This window comes from Epinephelus lanceolatus, chromosome 15, assembly GCF_041903045.1.
Source record: "Epinephelus lanceolatus isolate andai-2023 chromosome 15, ASM4190304v1, whole genome shotgun sequence".
NCBI lineage: Eukaryota > Metazoa > Chordata > Actinopteri > Perciformes > Serranidae > Epinephelus > Epinephelus lanceolatus.
Window position 1 is genome coordinate 35331864 of NC_135748.1, and position 15964 is coordinate 35347827.

General features: G+C 41.8%; 1 protein-coding gene across 5 annotated transcripts in view; it reads left to right on the top strand.

Moving 5' to 3' along the window:
- Positions 1-15964, top strand: part of slc8a3 (solute carrier family 8 member 3) — a 221513-nt gene that overhangs the window by 184896 nt on the left and 20653 nt on the right. The window contains exon 4 of one of the 5 annotated variants that reach the window (XM_033643023.2): positions 15205-15222. The exons of the other annotated variants lie outside the window; for them this stretch is intronic. Coding sequence (XP_033498914.1) covers positions 15205-15222 — 18 coding nt within the window. The remainder of the gene's footprint in view (positions 1-15204; positions 15223-15964) is intronic. 5 annotated transcript variants of the gene reach the window in all.

Genomic DNA, 15964 nt, shown 5'->3' on the forward strand with positions numbered 1-15964 from the left:
TCCTTGATCTCTTGAAAAATGTGAGCTGCATTTTTTGCTATTTTCTTACATTTTATAAACCTAACAACTCATCGATTAATTGAAGATGGCAGGATACTCAATAATAAAAATAATTGTTAGTTGCAGCCTTAGTACTGGCTGACAACCAGAACATTCTTCTAATGTGACTTGGAGGAAACAATTTTGGATACCTGAGACAATAAATTGCTCTTAAACTAAAGTAAACAAGAAAGTTTTAGGTATCATTTTATCATGAAATGTTTTACATTTCCTGGGATAATCTACCTCAAATAATTTGTACTGAGCCACCGAGCCCTCAAACTTTTTCAGTTTAAAGAAGAAAAAACATTAAATTTGGCCAATAATATCTAGAATTAGTTCTCTCGTCTTCTTTTATGTGAATCTTATAGCTGTCATTAATAGCTGACAGCAGAGAGATGACACTAAAAAAAAGGGAAAACAGAGACATACAGCTGGGAATGAAACAGGAAACAACAGAAGGTAGAGGAATGAGTGGAGAAGTAGAGCGATATGTGAGAGACAGTCGGGTACAGAGGCAGGGGATTCAAGATAAAGAAATGAGACAGAGGCTGTGAGAGGATAAAGGCAGAGATTCAGAGTGAAACAAAAGGCCGCGGAGGGACAACCACCAGAGACTCAGGCAGAAATAGCGAGAGGAAGGAGACTCTTGTTAATATGAGAAACTGTCCCGTGTGAGATGCAGCATATGGGCCGATTAGGCGCGTCTCTAGTGCGTCCAGAGGCAGGCTGTCTGGGGTTTGTAGGCTTTCCCAACCAGCCGTCAGCAGAGATAGTCAGCAGAGATGCAGATTAAAACAAATATGGATTCTTAGACTGAACTGATTTGTATTGGTACATTTTATTTTCATGTGTCTGTCTTAAAGGAACAGTTTGCTATCTTTAAATTTATGCTGTATTTCCTTCTTTACAGAGCATTAGATGAGGAGAATGAAACCACTCTCATGTTTGCTTTGAAAATATAAAACCACAGGCAGCATCCAGTTAGCTTAGCTTAGCATAAAGGCTGGGGGAGTAGGGGAAAACAGCAACCTCTGCTTTTTACAAAGGAAGGGTAAATGTTGTTTGTGTAATTTGTGCAAAAACAGAAATAAGAAAATAGTTTTGTGGTCAGATTTGACAGAGCAGTGGCTTTCTGACTCACTGTCTCCCCCTGTTTTCAGTGGTTTTGCAAAGGTAGCTAACTGGCTCCTTACTGTAGATTCATATTTAACAGACTAACATGAGGGTTGCACGAATCATTTCATCCAACTCTCAACAAGAAATCATGCAACTTTACTCCCCAAAACAACAAAATATACCTTTTAAGAGGGAGGTCAATGTTGAGAGAGAGCAGCCACAGAAAAGATTTGCAACGTGTGGTCACATTAGAAAGAAAAAACGAGGGCTGCCTCCAAAAGTTAGAGATTCCAAACATCAGTCAGAGACCCTCAGTCGACTGAGATTCCTTTAAGTGGAGCAGTGTTTAGTTTTGTTTTTGTCAGTCGTGTGCAGTTTATTTCTGTTCAGCTGCAGAGCTCTCACACTGCTCTTTGGTACAGGCTGCTGCAGACACAGAGCCCCGTCAGGCTCCGAGATAACTGGAGGTGGTGAATTTGCAGCTCACAGCGACTTCATACGATGCAGTCTCTGGCTTTCAGCCAAATCTGATACAACTGGCATAATTCTGAGTCGGGTACAGCCCCAGAAAAAACACGAGTACGGTAGTTGTGTTTGCAATGTTACGAAATATCAAAATTAGTTGCACTTTACTGAAAATAAAAATGTTAGAAGGGATCAAGCTTTAGCCCCCTTTGTTCTGGAAGAAACAGTGACCTTTTCCTGCGTTGTACTTTCAAGCAAATCGCCAGATTTTAAGTCAAAGCCAGGCTCAGACTACAGGACTTCTGAGCCAGTTTACCCCGATTCACCCCTCCTGACAATGAGGAGAAATCAGGTCTGAGACCTCGGTCAGTACTGATGTTCGGCCCAGATTAACTGGTGATGTGAGAGGTTCACAGATCTCGTCTTAAACCTCCTGTACTGCTTGCAGCCTCATTGGGGCTGTCCTGATCATTTCAAACATGTTTGATATGTAAGATTTAAAATCTGGATGATTAGTTATGATACATCAGTATTGAGGAGCTGATGGTGTTGCTAAGGAACGGAAAACATTCTTAGCCGTTGAAGCTAAGGTTCGTCAGCATACTACTGATGACAGTTACTAAAACTGACAGTTAAAATCTCACCTCGAGACCTCGCTGAAGAACTCCTGTTGACCGCTCTGCTCCAGCCTCATTTAGCCTTCTGTTTTTGTTTCTCTCACTGCAAAGCATTGTTAATATTATAGAAAGTTGTCGCACCAAGTCAGTCTCTGTTTTGTTTCACATCTGCTTTCCCCTGAGATCATGTGAGGTGGTGCATTCATGCTCCCTCTGGCACAATAATCTAAATATCTTGTGTGTGATGTGTCATTATTTTCAGATCTTGTATTGTGTGCATGTTTGAGATCAGAGAGAAGAACATCTGTGAAGTTCCTCTGTAGGATCTCAGAGCTCCTGCAGTCTGACTGAGCCCAGCTTGAGCTCCACTGGCTGGCTCACATTATAAAAACACAGTGTTGTGACTGTCAGAAGCTGCCAATTTTCTTGGCAATGATTGTATTTGTTTATAGTAATCACCCTAATATCTCAAAATGAATGTGTTAAAGATTTATTGATGTCAAAATGCTACACGTAGCGGCTTTAATTAGCTCAGCAAGATTAAAAACATGACTTTTCATCCGTGAAAGACCTCCATCAGGATGCTCGAGTGAAATCATCCAGCATTCAGTTAAATTATCAGTTCATTCAGTCTGGCAGCGCTGCCTCAGAAGATGAAGTATGGCGTGTACTCAGCTTTTTGACTCCTTCTGATTCCATGCCGTCAGAAACATGGATACAGCATAACAAGATGATGGACGCGTTACACAGCCTGCATACTGAAAGATAATAAAAGCAGCTGAAGCATCCGTCTTTGTCATCTCGTTTGTCTCCGACAGTGTGTGTTTGGTGCGAGTTGAGTAGCGGTGCAGACGGGCGGCACGGCCGCTCAGCTGCAATCCTGAGCCGTTATTATTTAACACATCACTCTGAGCTGCAGGAAACACTCTGATTGTCTGCAGCGTGTGTTCACTCACAGTCTGTGTGCCAATATGTCTGTAGGTGGATGTACAGTATGGATATAAATATCTTCATGCGTGCATTTGCATGTGTGTGTGTGTACGCCTTATGAAGAGTGATGACTCATCCTCAGTACAGTAGATTATGTCTTTGTAATGAAGCGCCATGATTGGATATTTGCAGAAAACAAAGACACGTCAGTCATCCCTCCATGTTTCTATGTCTTCATCTCTCCACACTTGTCCTACATCCACTCCTTCCTTGAGGCCGTGTGACGCAGCTCTGTGGATGTCAGTCTGTCCGTCAGTCCACTTTGGTCCAGATAAAATGTCTCACTGACCGTTTGATGGATTGACACGAAATTTCACACGGACCTTCATGGCTGCCAGGAGACTTTAGGGATCCCCTGACTTTTTCTCTAACAGCTTTAACAGGTTGACCTTTTTAGCTTTTAGTAAAATGTCACGACCACTTTTGGATGGATTGCCGTGAAATTTGGTACAGACATCCACGTCCCCCTCAGGATGAATTGTAATCACTTTAGAGCCCGAGGCTTTTCATCTGGCACCATCATCATTTGTCTATAGATCAATCCACTTTTAAAGGGACACTTCACCCACGCAATGATCATTTGTGTATCAGTTACTCACCGTGTGTCACCTTCAATTTGTGAAGAAAACTTTTTTCCCCCTACGTTACTAAGAAAATTCTCTATGATTTAAAGTAAAGTGGGCCACGTTTTACAACCAGTCCCCCCAGGATTTTGCAGGGTTTTTGTGGGACTGTTGCAGCCTTAAATGCCTGATTTGATGACAGCTTTTATTTAAAAAAAAAAAAAAAAAAAAGAATGGCAATGCATGTTGCTGTTCAGTTTGTTTTTATTTTTTTGAAGAGCTGCAGCATATATTTATGGACACATTGAAACCTGCACTGTTCGTTTATTACTAGATAATTTTACCAATAATTTCCTCTCTGCTCTGATCGCCTCCTTGCTTGTTGTGCAGCGTTTGTTCAGTTTGCTGTCACATCTCTTAACCCTGCATTTGCGAAAAAACAAGTAGTTGAAGAGAAAGTTGTGTCACAAAACTATATTCCTTTTTTTGCATTTTTATGCCTCTGCACCACAACAGCTGAGGCTGGAGGCAATGGTTTTGGATTGTCCGTACAAACTACCTATGTACATACATCCCATTCTTATATGCAGTATCTCAAGAAGGCCTTGAGGGAATTTCAACGATGAAGGGACTAGATTTTGGAGGTCAAAGTTTAAGGTCACTGTGACCTCATCTGTCTCATTCCAACACATTCTCACTCCAGATGTGACGTGAAAGGTACCCTGGGTGCGTTCTGGGAAAGCCGTGTCAAGTTCAGCCTGTTACATGCATTGTGTTCTTTCAAAGTACACTTCTGTTTTTCACAGGAAATTTACTGTTTACATACAGTCTCTTTCAAAATAAAATGCACTGCGTCTGTAAAACACCAGGAGTTTAAGTCTTTTTTGCCTTCAACCGCTAATGTACCTGGTTGGGTCTAGGAAAAAAGAACAGGGTTTGGTTTTATAGCATTGCAGGACACAAACACTGCTCTCTTAGGTGAAAGTCTCCTGCCCACCCTACTTGCACTTTTGTCGCCTTAACTTTCGTTTGTGTCCTGCCACGTTTCCCCCTGACCCCCACTGAGTGCCATTAAACTTTAACAGCGTCTGGCCGTGTATCGTACCGAGGTTCAAGGACAGCTTTTTCATCAGTGTCTGACGCCGCAAGGCACTGCCCAAGTGCCAGATTTTGACGATTTAGAAGTGAGACTGGGTTGCTCATTCTCATGAACACAGTATCTCAACAACACCTTGAGGGATTTTTTTTTTAAATTTGGCACATACAAGCACTTGGACTCGAGAGTAAACCGATCAGAATCTGGTGGTCAGTGGTCAAGATCACTTTGACCTTGCTTCCATCTGATTTCGTGAACGCGTTATCTCAAGAAAACTGTGAGGGAATTTCTTCAAATTTGGCACGAACATACACTGGGACTCAAGAATGAGCTGATTACAATTTGGTGGTCAAAGGTCAAGGTCACTGTGACCTCACAAAACGTGTTTTTGACCGTAACTCAGGAATTCATACACTAATTATGACAAAATTTCACACAAATGTCTCACAGGACAAAATGATGAAGTGATGACATTTTATATCCAAAAGGTCAAAGGTCAGCTTCACTGTGACATTATAATGTTCTGCAAAAACATTTTTTTTATAGCTTTACTCAACGTCATATCTCTGGAACAAAAGGGGAGACATTTGGTCGATTGGCTGATTGTATATATCTTGTATAGATCTTTTGTGTTGCCAAGGTGAAGGTTTGTGTGAAGCATCCATGTTTTCACAGACATGGATGTAAACTTGACATGGTTGTGGAGGCGCACAACCCTAAGGCAGTAATCCTAAATGGATACATGTAGATCTCGGAGCTTTCTGAGTTGGTATAAGGCGTATACCTGGGTATCACATAGACCACACACGCCACACGCTTCATCCCTCTAACCTCTAACCTTCCAATTCCCACAAGTTTCCTCCTTCACATGAATTCATTCATTCATTTATTCTGCTGTATCCCGTCTTTCCTGTCACATTCCTTCAGTACTCCACCCTTGCTTTGGTTGTGGCTCAGGTGGAGGATCATGTTGCGTATTAGTCGCAGGGTTGTTGCTTTAATAGTCACTGTGCTGCCATAGGTGTGCATCCCTTTCCCCCATAACTCAAACTCCTTCCTTCTCCCATCTCATCATTCCTCCATGCCATTCATCCTCTCCTACCTCCACCAGTCCCTGCATCCGTCTCTCAATCAATCATCCGTCTGTGTAGCTGCTCTTCTCTCCCTCCGCGAATCTATTTATCATCGCTCCACCCCCCATCTTTGATATTCGATTCTTGCTTCCTCCATAACTTCTTCTACCTCCCATGTTTCTGACAATCCCTCCATAAATCCATTCACCAATTCATCCATTCGCCTTTCCTACATCCACGAGACTCTCAATTCTTCAGCACCTCCTACACCCCTCTCTCCATCCATCCATCCATCCATCCACTCCTCCTTTTAAACAGTAGCCAGTGACTCCACCCATTCAATCCTTTCATCTCTTTCTCCCTTTCCTTTTCATATCCACCAGGCTATCCCTCGTTTCAATCCCTGCAAGCATCCATCCATCCATCCCTCCAAATCCCATCCTCCTGCTTCCTCCACTTATTCATTCCCCTGTTTCTTTTGCATCCTCCTCTTCTATTCCTCCACCAATCCCTCCATCATGCCTTGTTCCTATTCCTCTATCTCTCCATTAATCCATTCAGCCATCTCTCCATTCCTTCCTTCCAGCATCCACCAGATCCTCTGTATGTCTTCCCTCCCTCCACCCATCCACACATGCAGCTCCAGGCAGATCCACCTCCGGGCCTCGGCAAACCAGAATAGCCCTGATAAGTCAAATGATGATTCTGTCTTAATGAGCTGTGGAGAGAGAAGGCGTGCATTAGCGGCTGTATTGACGCTGTGACTCAGAGCTTGGCTGTGTGTGTGTGTGTGTGTGAGAGCCGGAGAAGGACTCGCTCTTTTGTAACGAGACAGATCTGATTCGGCCGAGCGCACAGGAGAACACGCTGATGATGACAACGGTTAAACACAGACACCCCACCCTACCCCTCCACACACTCGCACATGCACACACACAGACACACACTCCTCCACCCCTCCAATTACATCCCTTTGGTTAATCTTCCCTATCGCAATTGTACAGCTGGCAGAATGACAACCTTCTGGATTGTGAGCGTAATCTCGGTACTATGAGTCTGCTTTTGAAACACCTCTTTGTTTGTGTGTGTTCGCTCATTTATGAGCATCCTAAGTGTCGTTTGTGTGTGTGAGGACATATTTACATTTGCACGTTTGCATCTGTGTGTGTGCGTCAATCTGTATGTATGTGCAAATCTGTTGCTATACTGTAGTGCTAAGTTCATTTATCAGTTATTGCTTTGAATGAGGTTGAAAATTAAAGGTGCCCTGTTTACAAAGTTATGTTTATATTCAAAATTCTTAAAGTTTAACAAGCAAATGCTTTCCTTCCGGATCATTTTGTAAAGTCTGACTTTTGGTGGCACACGGCTGCATTTCCTGGCATGTAAGGCAGCATTAAGACAGACGATAGTGCTGCATTTATAATTTTCTTTTAAAAAGGTATCCTCAGTGCGACTTAAAGGGATAGTCTGGATCTTGTAAAGCGGGGCTGTATGAGGTTTTGATCCATAGTCAATGTATCACATATGATACATGCCAGCTGGCACGCCGCCAGTTTGAAGAAGCAGGCAGGAGCACCAGCACGGAAGCTGAGCAATGTACAGTCACACCTGTAAAAAATCAATAACAGGTTAAGTGTACACTATATTGATCATGGACGTTTCTTGCCAACATGCACTCTGGGAGTCGTAGTTAACTCGTTCCCCGAATGGTTTACAAGTACACAGGCTTGTACCTTTGACTTTTTTTCAAAGAACCAGATATTTTCTCACTCTGTTGCTGATGAGTCAACTGGGAGGATCTCATGTCACTCCAAGTCGTTGAAGTTCCAAATATGAGTCACTTTGTCTATAAAAGAAATTAGGAATGACCAGAATAGCTCATCCCACTTCACATCTGTATGAGACCACTCCAGCACATATTTATATGTGGTAAAAATGTAAGTGTTGATATGACATATCATATAGGTTCTGCTGTTATTTAAGTTTGCACAACAGTTTCTGTATATTTTGAATAGCGCATGGTAGTTAACTACACTAAGGTTATGTTTATATTCACTTTATTTATGTGTTAGAATACAGGCACAAGTTATTTACGCCAGGTACGGTGCTGTAAGGCAGTTTGGTGCGCATGACAAAAGGAGACAACGTGGTGTGTAAAGATGGCTTGAAGTTTGTATTGGTTTGGATCGTAATAAGTTTCTGTTATGCAGTGTTGGAGTGTAGTAACGGGAATACATGAGAATATATAGAAGTAGGACATCAAGTTGGTAGTGGACCATATGAGATGTAATTTTGGAAGAACTAGGCCTGCCATTTTTGTATTCTCAATAAACCTCTTTCAACTTTTTTCCCTGCCTCATGTGGGTACTGTGGATCTTCAGAAAAGGAACAGAAACAGGAGTCAGTCCAAGAAACAAACTAAGTGGCCGAGGAACTTTGGTGCGTTGAAACGGCCACTACAGAGATCTGGCAAAAAATAAAAAATACAAAAAATAATGCAGGATGATCCAGCAAGAAAGTTAAACCAGGCTCAACCTGTTGCCACAGTATAACAGCAAATCAACAAGCAATTTAAAGAAATGACACTGGGCTTTAAAGTCCAGATGAAACAGCATTTCAAGAGCATCTCTATCTCCGGTATCCTGATGTATTGACGTATTTCAGAGCAAGGGCAAGAATAGCAGGGGTCTCGTCCCCTCATTATTTAGAACATGTGCATTTATCTCCCTCAATAAAGACATGAAAGTAGCAGAAGACCTTTATTTTGGCAAAATTAAAGACCAAAATGAAAGCTGACATAGTGATGCAGTGGTCAGCATTGTCGCCTCACAACAAGAGGGTTCAAACCCAGGGTGGGGAGTCCTTCTGTGCAGAGTCTGCATGTTCTCCCTGTGTCAGCGTGGGTTTCCTCCAGGTGCTCCAGCTTCCTCCCACAGTCCAAAGACATGCAGGTTAATTGGTGACTCTAAATTGTCCGTAGGTGTGAATGTGAGTGTGAATGGTTGTCTGTCTCTATGTGTCAGCCCTGTGATAGTCTGGTGACCTGTCCAGGACGAACCCTGCCTCTCACCCAGTGTCAGCTGGGATAGGCTCCAGCCCCCCCGCGACCCATAACAGGATAAGCAGTTATGGAAGATGAATGAATTAAGTAATGAATAAATGAATGAATGAAGACCAGAAATGGTCCAAAAAATGCACGAATTGGTGCATTCAAATTCACCAGAATGCAGAATTTTCTGGATGTGGACACTCAAAACCCGTTTGAGTTTGCGTTTGTCTGTCTTTATTTCTATGTACTTATGGTTCTGTACCTGTATATCTTTTAAGTGTTTGTTCGGTCTGTATCTATTTATCTGTGTGTTATCTGTATCTATTTATCGGTGTTTGTTCCCTTACCGACCTTTACTAAATGACACACTGTTATCACTGACTGGGATCCGGACACTCAGACTCACCACAGCTTAGTTCACACCACATTTGGCTTCAGATCAGCACAGCTCGGCTAGTACTAATGATAATGAAGCAAGTCGCCCACAGCAATTAATGCACTTAGCTACTAATGATGATTAACTGTGGACTGTATTTGATTTAGGAAGTTGATAAGCTGCCTCCGAACACAAACAGGTTAATTAGTATCATGTCTGGGTTGAAAGAGGTTTCAGAATTAGCCGGACCGTTCATGGAACATGTTTTGTTTTGTCCTTCAGAGCGTCTGATCCCTTTAAGAGCGTGAACATTTTGTCCTTGTTTCACGAGTGTAAGGAGAAATTCCGATGAAGACGTCAAAAGGAAGAGATGTCAACGCGAGTCTCTAGAGGCTGAAAAGCACGAGAAGGCTTTCTCCTCTCTCATCATCCACTTATGCCGTATCCTGTCATGTAATTATCTGCCTGGCTGGATGACTTTTCGAGCCTCTTTTTATTCTTAATCATACCGTTTAGTTATGGTTTACACTTTGCCGAAGGCATCTGAGCGTGTTGAGCTGTGTCACTGATCTGCTCTACAACCACAGCATGCAGATGAACAATCAAAATGCAAAGACAGAGGCGTGATAGTCCAGAGCATCTGTGTCAGGCACCTTCATCATCAGTGCAGTTTATTTTTACATTGCGTGGATGTTTATGGTCGATGGTTTGCAGCCTTGCCCCTCGTCAGAATACCACATCTGACTGAGTCTGTTCCTTCGTTAAATGACTACAACTGATGTGCATCTTTTTAATCACAACACCAGACTGATCCAATGAAAGTTATTTGTATACCCCCATATCAAACACAATGTCTTTTAACAGGCCTCTAATCTCTACAATGACAGATATGGCAACAAAACCTTCTTTAAGACATCAGGGAAAAAAATCGAAGAAACCTCAGAGGGAATTCAAAATGAGACCCCTCCTCCTTGGACAGCTGTGGGGCATGACGGGTAGAAAAAACTGTTGACACAGTTAAAAATACAACAACGGGACTAATATCAAAGAACAGAATATTAAAAGATCTGATAATAACGTAGCAAGTCCAATATTAGACGTAAGATAAAAGTATTGTTTGTTAGAAGACATGTCTCTTCAAAACAAGTTTATATGAAGTAAGACCCCTTTATAGTTGTTTTCATGTTGTGTTTATGTTGTAATGTTTGTTTCAGTTTATTTGTTTGTCTCTGTTACCTTCATCAAGGAGGCTGTGTTTTCAGTTTGGTTTGTTTGTCAGCAGCATTATGGAAAAACTAGCAGCCCAATTTTTATGACACCAAATGAAAGGGTTTAGAACGCGGCAAGTAAGAACAGATTAAATTTTGGAGTGGATCAGAATCGCAGGGCGGGTATGCAAATTATTTTTCACTTACAGTGCGAGATGGGCATTATGCCTTTATGCATCCTAAATCCAATAGAGCAGTGGTTCCCAACTGGTCCAGCCACGGTGTTCAGATTTCTCCCTAGTCATTAGTTCAAGGTCCACACAGTTTAATAAATCATCATAGTTGTGTTTGGCCAAGTCGTCAAGCTAGTTTGCTGTCTGAGCCCGGTCTCACTCCAAAGTCGTCAAAATCTGGCGCTTGGGCAGTGACTTGTAGCGTCAGACACCAATTAAAAAAGGCATCCATTAACGTTGGCGTGATACGCGGCCAGTTGCGGTTATAGTTTAACGGTGTCCGGTGGCATCAGAGGGACATGTGGTGGGACAAGGACGAAACTTAAGGCAACGAAAGTCCAACTGGGGCGTGTCGGAGTGGTGGTGGATGGGTCCAACAAACATGGATTTCTACCAAAGAGGGCCACGTTCACGTCCCGTAAGATTCTAAAGCCAAACCATTTTCGAGTCACTTGCAGTCCATTCAGAATGGACCCATGAACCACTTTTGGACCATGACCCACCAATTGGGAACCACTAGATAATAGTAATGTTCAATAGTGACAAAACATAGCTTATTGTAGCCAAGCAGCAACCTCCGGTTCTGAAAAGTGAAGCCAACTTGGATGTGCCAAAAACTGCAGTTCCTCTAATGGCCACTTGAGGCTGGCTCCAAAAGCCAGTTAATCCTTATAGACAGCAGAAATAAACATGTTTACAGACTGGTACAAAAAAAACAGCTTTGGTCTCTATGGGTAATTTCAACATTTATTACCACTGTATAGAGGATGAATTTTTAAGCAACTCACTTTTTAAGTTATATCAAGACTTAAAGTTACACATAATAAAGTGTGCGGTCGCTTTAAGTGACAGTTGGGCGCCATCCCTAAAGATCACACTATCACTAGTGTTGGGGTCGTTACTCTAACAATGTAATCTAGTACTCATTACTCGTTACTCTTTTGTGACAACTAATCCCATCACAGGGTTGGTTGTCACAATCTGCCAGACTGTGTTTTATGTTTAATAACTTCTTGTTAAAAATGAAAGGGACGCCTATTTCAAGCCAAGACCTTAAGCTTTCTGTAGGAATGACTATTGAAAGATGTTTTGACGATGAGCAGTTCACACAAGAGTGAAAAGTGTGACAACCACTTTTCACAACCACATACAACAGATCTGCATATCATAGAGGACTGGGCTGTCGTCCTTGGCGGAGGTATGCGCTCTCCAACTGCCCCTCTGATTCTTTATGTATTGAAAATGTTGATTTAAAAGTGTGATATAATAAGAGTAAACGAGTCGAGTGCGTCTTTGTCAGTGGGTCAATGTGTTTCCTTCCTACTGGAAATAATATTATTTTGAAACCTAATATCACTCGCTGTCTTTTAATCTGAGCTCTAATATTCTGCAGATATGATATCTGTTCATGACTCTGATATGTTTGATAGATAATCATTATTAGGATTCCGTCCCTGCTGAATAACAGAGCCTCTGCAGCAGCATTTAGGCCTCTGAGAGACATTAAAACTCTCCAACATGCTAACAAGGTTTTTAGGCAGGCTGGCAGCGATTCATGGCAGGCTGAAGCAGGATTTGTTGTTGTTGTTGTTGTTGTTTATACACCGACTCCCCTCCCAACTGAAGCTGTCAAATAAAATCTTGTCACCCTTACTTCCGCCATATTGACAGTGGCAACACTGACTATATTTTAAGGTTTGTAAAGAGGAAGACAAAATATAACATTTGTTTTATACACAGCAGCGATCTGGAGGACAGACACATCTTGTAATTAATTTAGACACTAAAAATATTTAATGGAATTAAAATAGAAGCAGAAACTGACACTGCAAGTGTTACCTCACGAAATTTAATCATATAAATTTCCCAAATTTATTTGTCTTTCAAATAATTCATTGTTAAATTTAGAGATCACCTTGAGTCTATTAAGCTTATTTATTATAATATATGTATGTGTGTATATATAATTAATTGACCTCAGGCAGGCCAGCCATTAGGAGTTATGGACAGGCCGAGCTGAGTCCCATCACCCACTCTACCACTACCCATCCCTTAGCTCTAATACCAACATGGGCAATTGCAGATGGTCTCAGTGAAATTAAATGGCTACCATGGAGACTAACTTCATCACATATGAATAGAACTTTGCTAATTGAATCCACAAGAGTCTCAGCTTTGCAGTCATACCCAATTTACGCAGTACCAAGACTGTTTAGGGACCCCAGTGTGCAGAAATATTCAAATACACCATTTTGAAAAATGCCTCTTTTCCCCTCACCAAAATGTAGCCTAATTTGGTTTAGCCCAGGTGAAAATTAACTGTATTCGTGACATTTCTCTGTTTGAGCAACACACTCTCACGAGATCAGGCAACAACTGACAAGATCAGACACTTGGCTGATTTTGGACATTAAGCTAGCAGCTAAAGCTAGCGGCACAATAAGGAACAAACACCTTTATATTAGAGGGAACGTTGCCTCATTTGCACAATTAAGAGCTGTTTGCAATTTCTCTGTACCAACTTTTTTTTAGATGCCTGCAAATCTGTGATTATGTTAGAAAGCATTTGCCCAACTTTGAAATACTGTCCAAACATGAGCGTCTGGAGGTGATAAATAAGTTTGACCCTGTCCACCAGGGGCCAGTTTCTTATTTCTATCAGATCCTACTAAACAGTGGTCCACTGGACACCTTAGGAATGAAACAGGCGTGGGTATACGAACTGAATGTAGAACTAACAGATGAAGTCTGGATGAATGTTTAAGGAATACACAGAACTGTTCGGTCTTATACAGTAAAAACTTTACATGGGCTCGGTTATTCCAGGGAAACGCTACACCTGTCTGTAACTGCTGTAAATCTACAATTAGCAATTTAGCACATGCTTTCTGGTCATGCAGTAAATTGTATGAACATCTTTCACTGTTTCTCTGAGGCTTTTGGGAACGTTTGGGAACGTGATCCACTCATAGTATCCTTGGAGTGACTACCTCCTTATCCTCTGCAAGCAAATACCAAAAAATGGCTGTTTTATTTGGAATAATGATTGTAAAGAAGTTAATTTTACGAGTGTGGAAGATGAACTCTGTTCCCACTTATGATTTATGGTTGAATGAAATGGCAAACATGTTACATCTGGAGTCTGTGACGAGGACAAAGGTGTTGTGTTTGATAAGATTTGGCACCCTGTACTGAAATTCTTTCAGGGCGAAAACTAATTTGATAAGTTTTTTAGATGAAGCACCTTGCTGTGTTTATTTCTCCTTTACTGTATATGTCAGTGAAGATTCTCAGTCATCCAGGTCATGGTAGACATAAGTGCTATATTGTAGGCAACTAGACTTGCTTGAGTTTCTTGAGGACGTTTCACCTCTCATCCAAGAAGCTTCTGCAGGTCTAAATGACTGGTGCAGAGTCGCAGGCTTTAAACTCTGTGTTGGTGTGAACCCTACAGAGTCGCTTAGGTCACATGTGAGTCGCTGACCCACCCGGCCATCTTGTGTGTCATTAGGGTTACATGGGTCCAGGTGTGAGTGGGTGTTAAGTCTTCTGGGGACGACCACACCCACTTAGGAGTCTGGGAGTGTAAGCATTTTGCACCAGTAGTCCAGCGTGTAATGTGTTATCTTCTGTTATGTGCTCTTGATTGCGGGCCTGACTTCAGACGTTACTTGAAAAGATCTGTTGCTTAAATCATTTATTTCTTACTTGTATCTAATCTGTTCTATGTTATTATTTATACATTATCTTCACCACATTTAGATTAATTCATTTAAAGACAAACACTGTGTGTTTTTTATTTCGATATGATGATGCAGTGGATTTATCCGGGTCCCAACCTTTGAGTCCCTCCACTCCTCTCAAGTGGGACGAGTTAACAATTCTGTCTCACATCAGACGAGCAAAACGGATCGGAAATAAAATGTTTTATTATTATTATTAAAAGGCCAAGTTCTGGCAAATGCACATGTTGGTCCAACACTGTTTAATTCCCAACTTGTTTAACAGCAGTTAATAAAGGTTTCGTCTGACAGCAGCTGGGGGTGATAAAGTTTTGAGTTAATGTTATGCTCATAGCTGGAGATCATGACGCCAAATATCCGGCCATTTTGTTGATTTCTATCGGACATTTTTTCCCTTAATAAACCTCGATCGAGCATTTCCTGCCCATAAAAACTACAAAACACCATATTTATCCTCTCCCTCAGCCAGATGAATAATCAGTGCCATATATATTACACCTCAGGGTCAATACCAGCCATTCTCTGAGGCCATCACATTCTTATGCGTACTGCTCATCCTCTTTTTGTTTTCTCCCTGTCTTCCTCCTCCCCCTCCTCCTCTTCCTCTTCCCTCCCTCCTCTCGTCCACAGCCCGGTTGTTAGCCAATGGTAAGCTGTCCATTCCTCCTCTAAGCATCCCCACTAACCATCTTCTCTGTGTGTGCCGTGGTTTTAAACATCAGCCTTGAGTTTGTCCGTCTCAGCTGCATGATGTGAAATCTCACAGGGCGACAGTTTAGTTTATTTTGCTGCTGATTTGGAGTCGGTGCTTTTAGAGGATTTGATATAAATAAACTGCATGCCGGCGTTGTTATCCCCTTCTCCTGTCACTGGTACAAACAACGTGCTCTTTTGCTGCTCCCTCCCGCACTTAATGATGGATTTTCACGCTAATCAGCGGATTAATTAATCATAAATCCATAAATCATGTTCTGCAGTCAAGAGGAAGGTACAAACACCTGATAACCATCGAGATAAGAAACCTGCAGTTCCAAAATTAGAATTTAATTAGCTTTGTGGGATTGTGTTATTATTTTTTTCCTCTTCCTTGTCAAGGAAATTGTGTCATGTAGCGGCGCAGCACAGAGCAGGGGAATGGCTGGATAATCAATTTTTAAACATGAGCAAAAGAAATCCTGTCAGGACTTGAGGGTACACACTGTGGTGTGTAATTGATTTAGCTTAAAAGTGTGTGTGTGTGTGTGTGTGTGTGTGTGCAGGGAACTCATGCGCTGGTATATTATGCATGTCTCTGTATGTGTGTGTGTGTGTGCTTGTCGACACGCCCTCCTATCAAGGGGACCGGGCTGTGATCTTTAATGGCAACGTTAATATTTAATGGTAAGCGTGT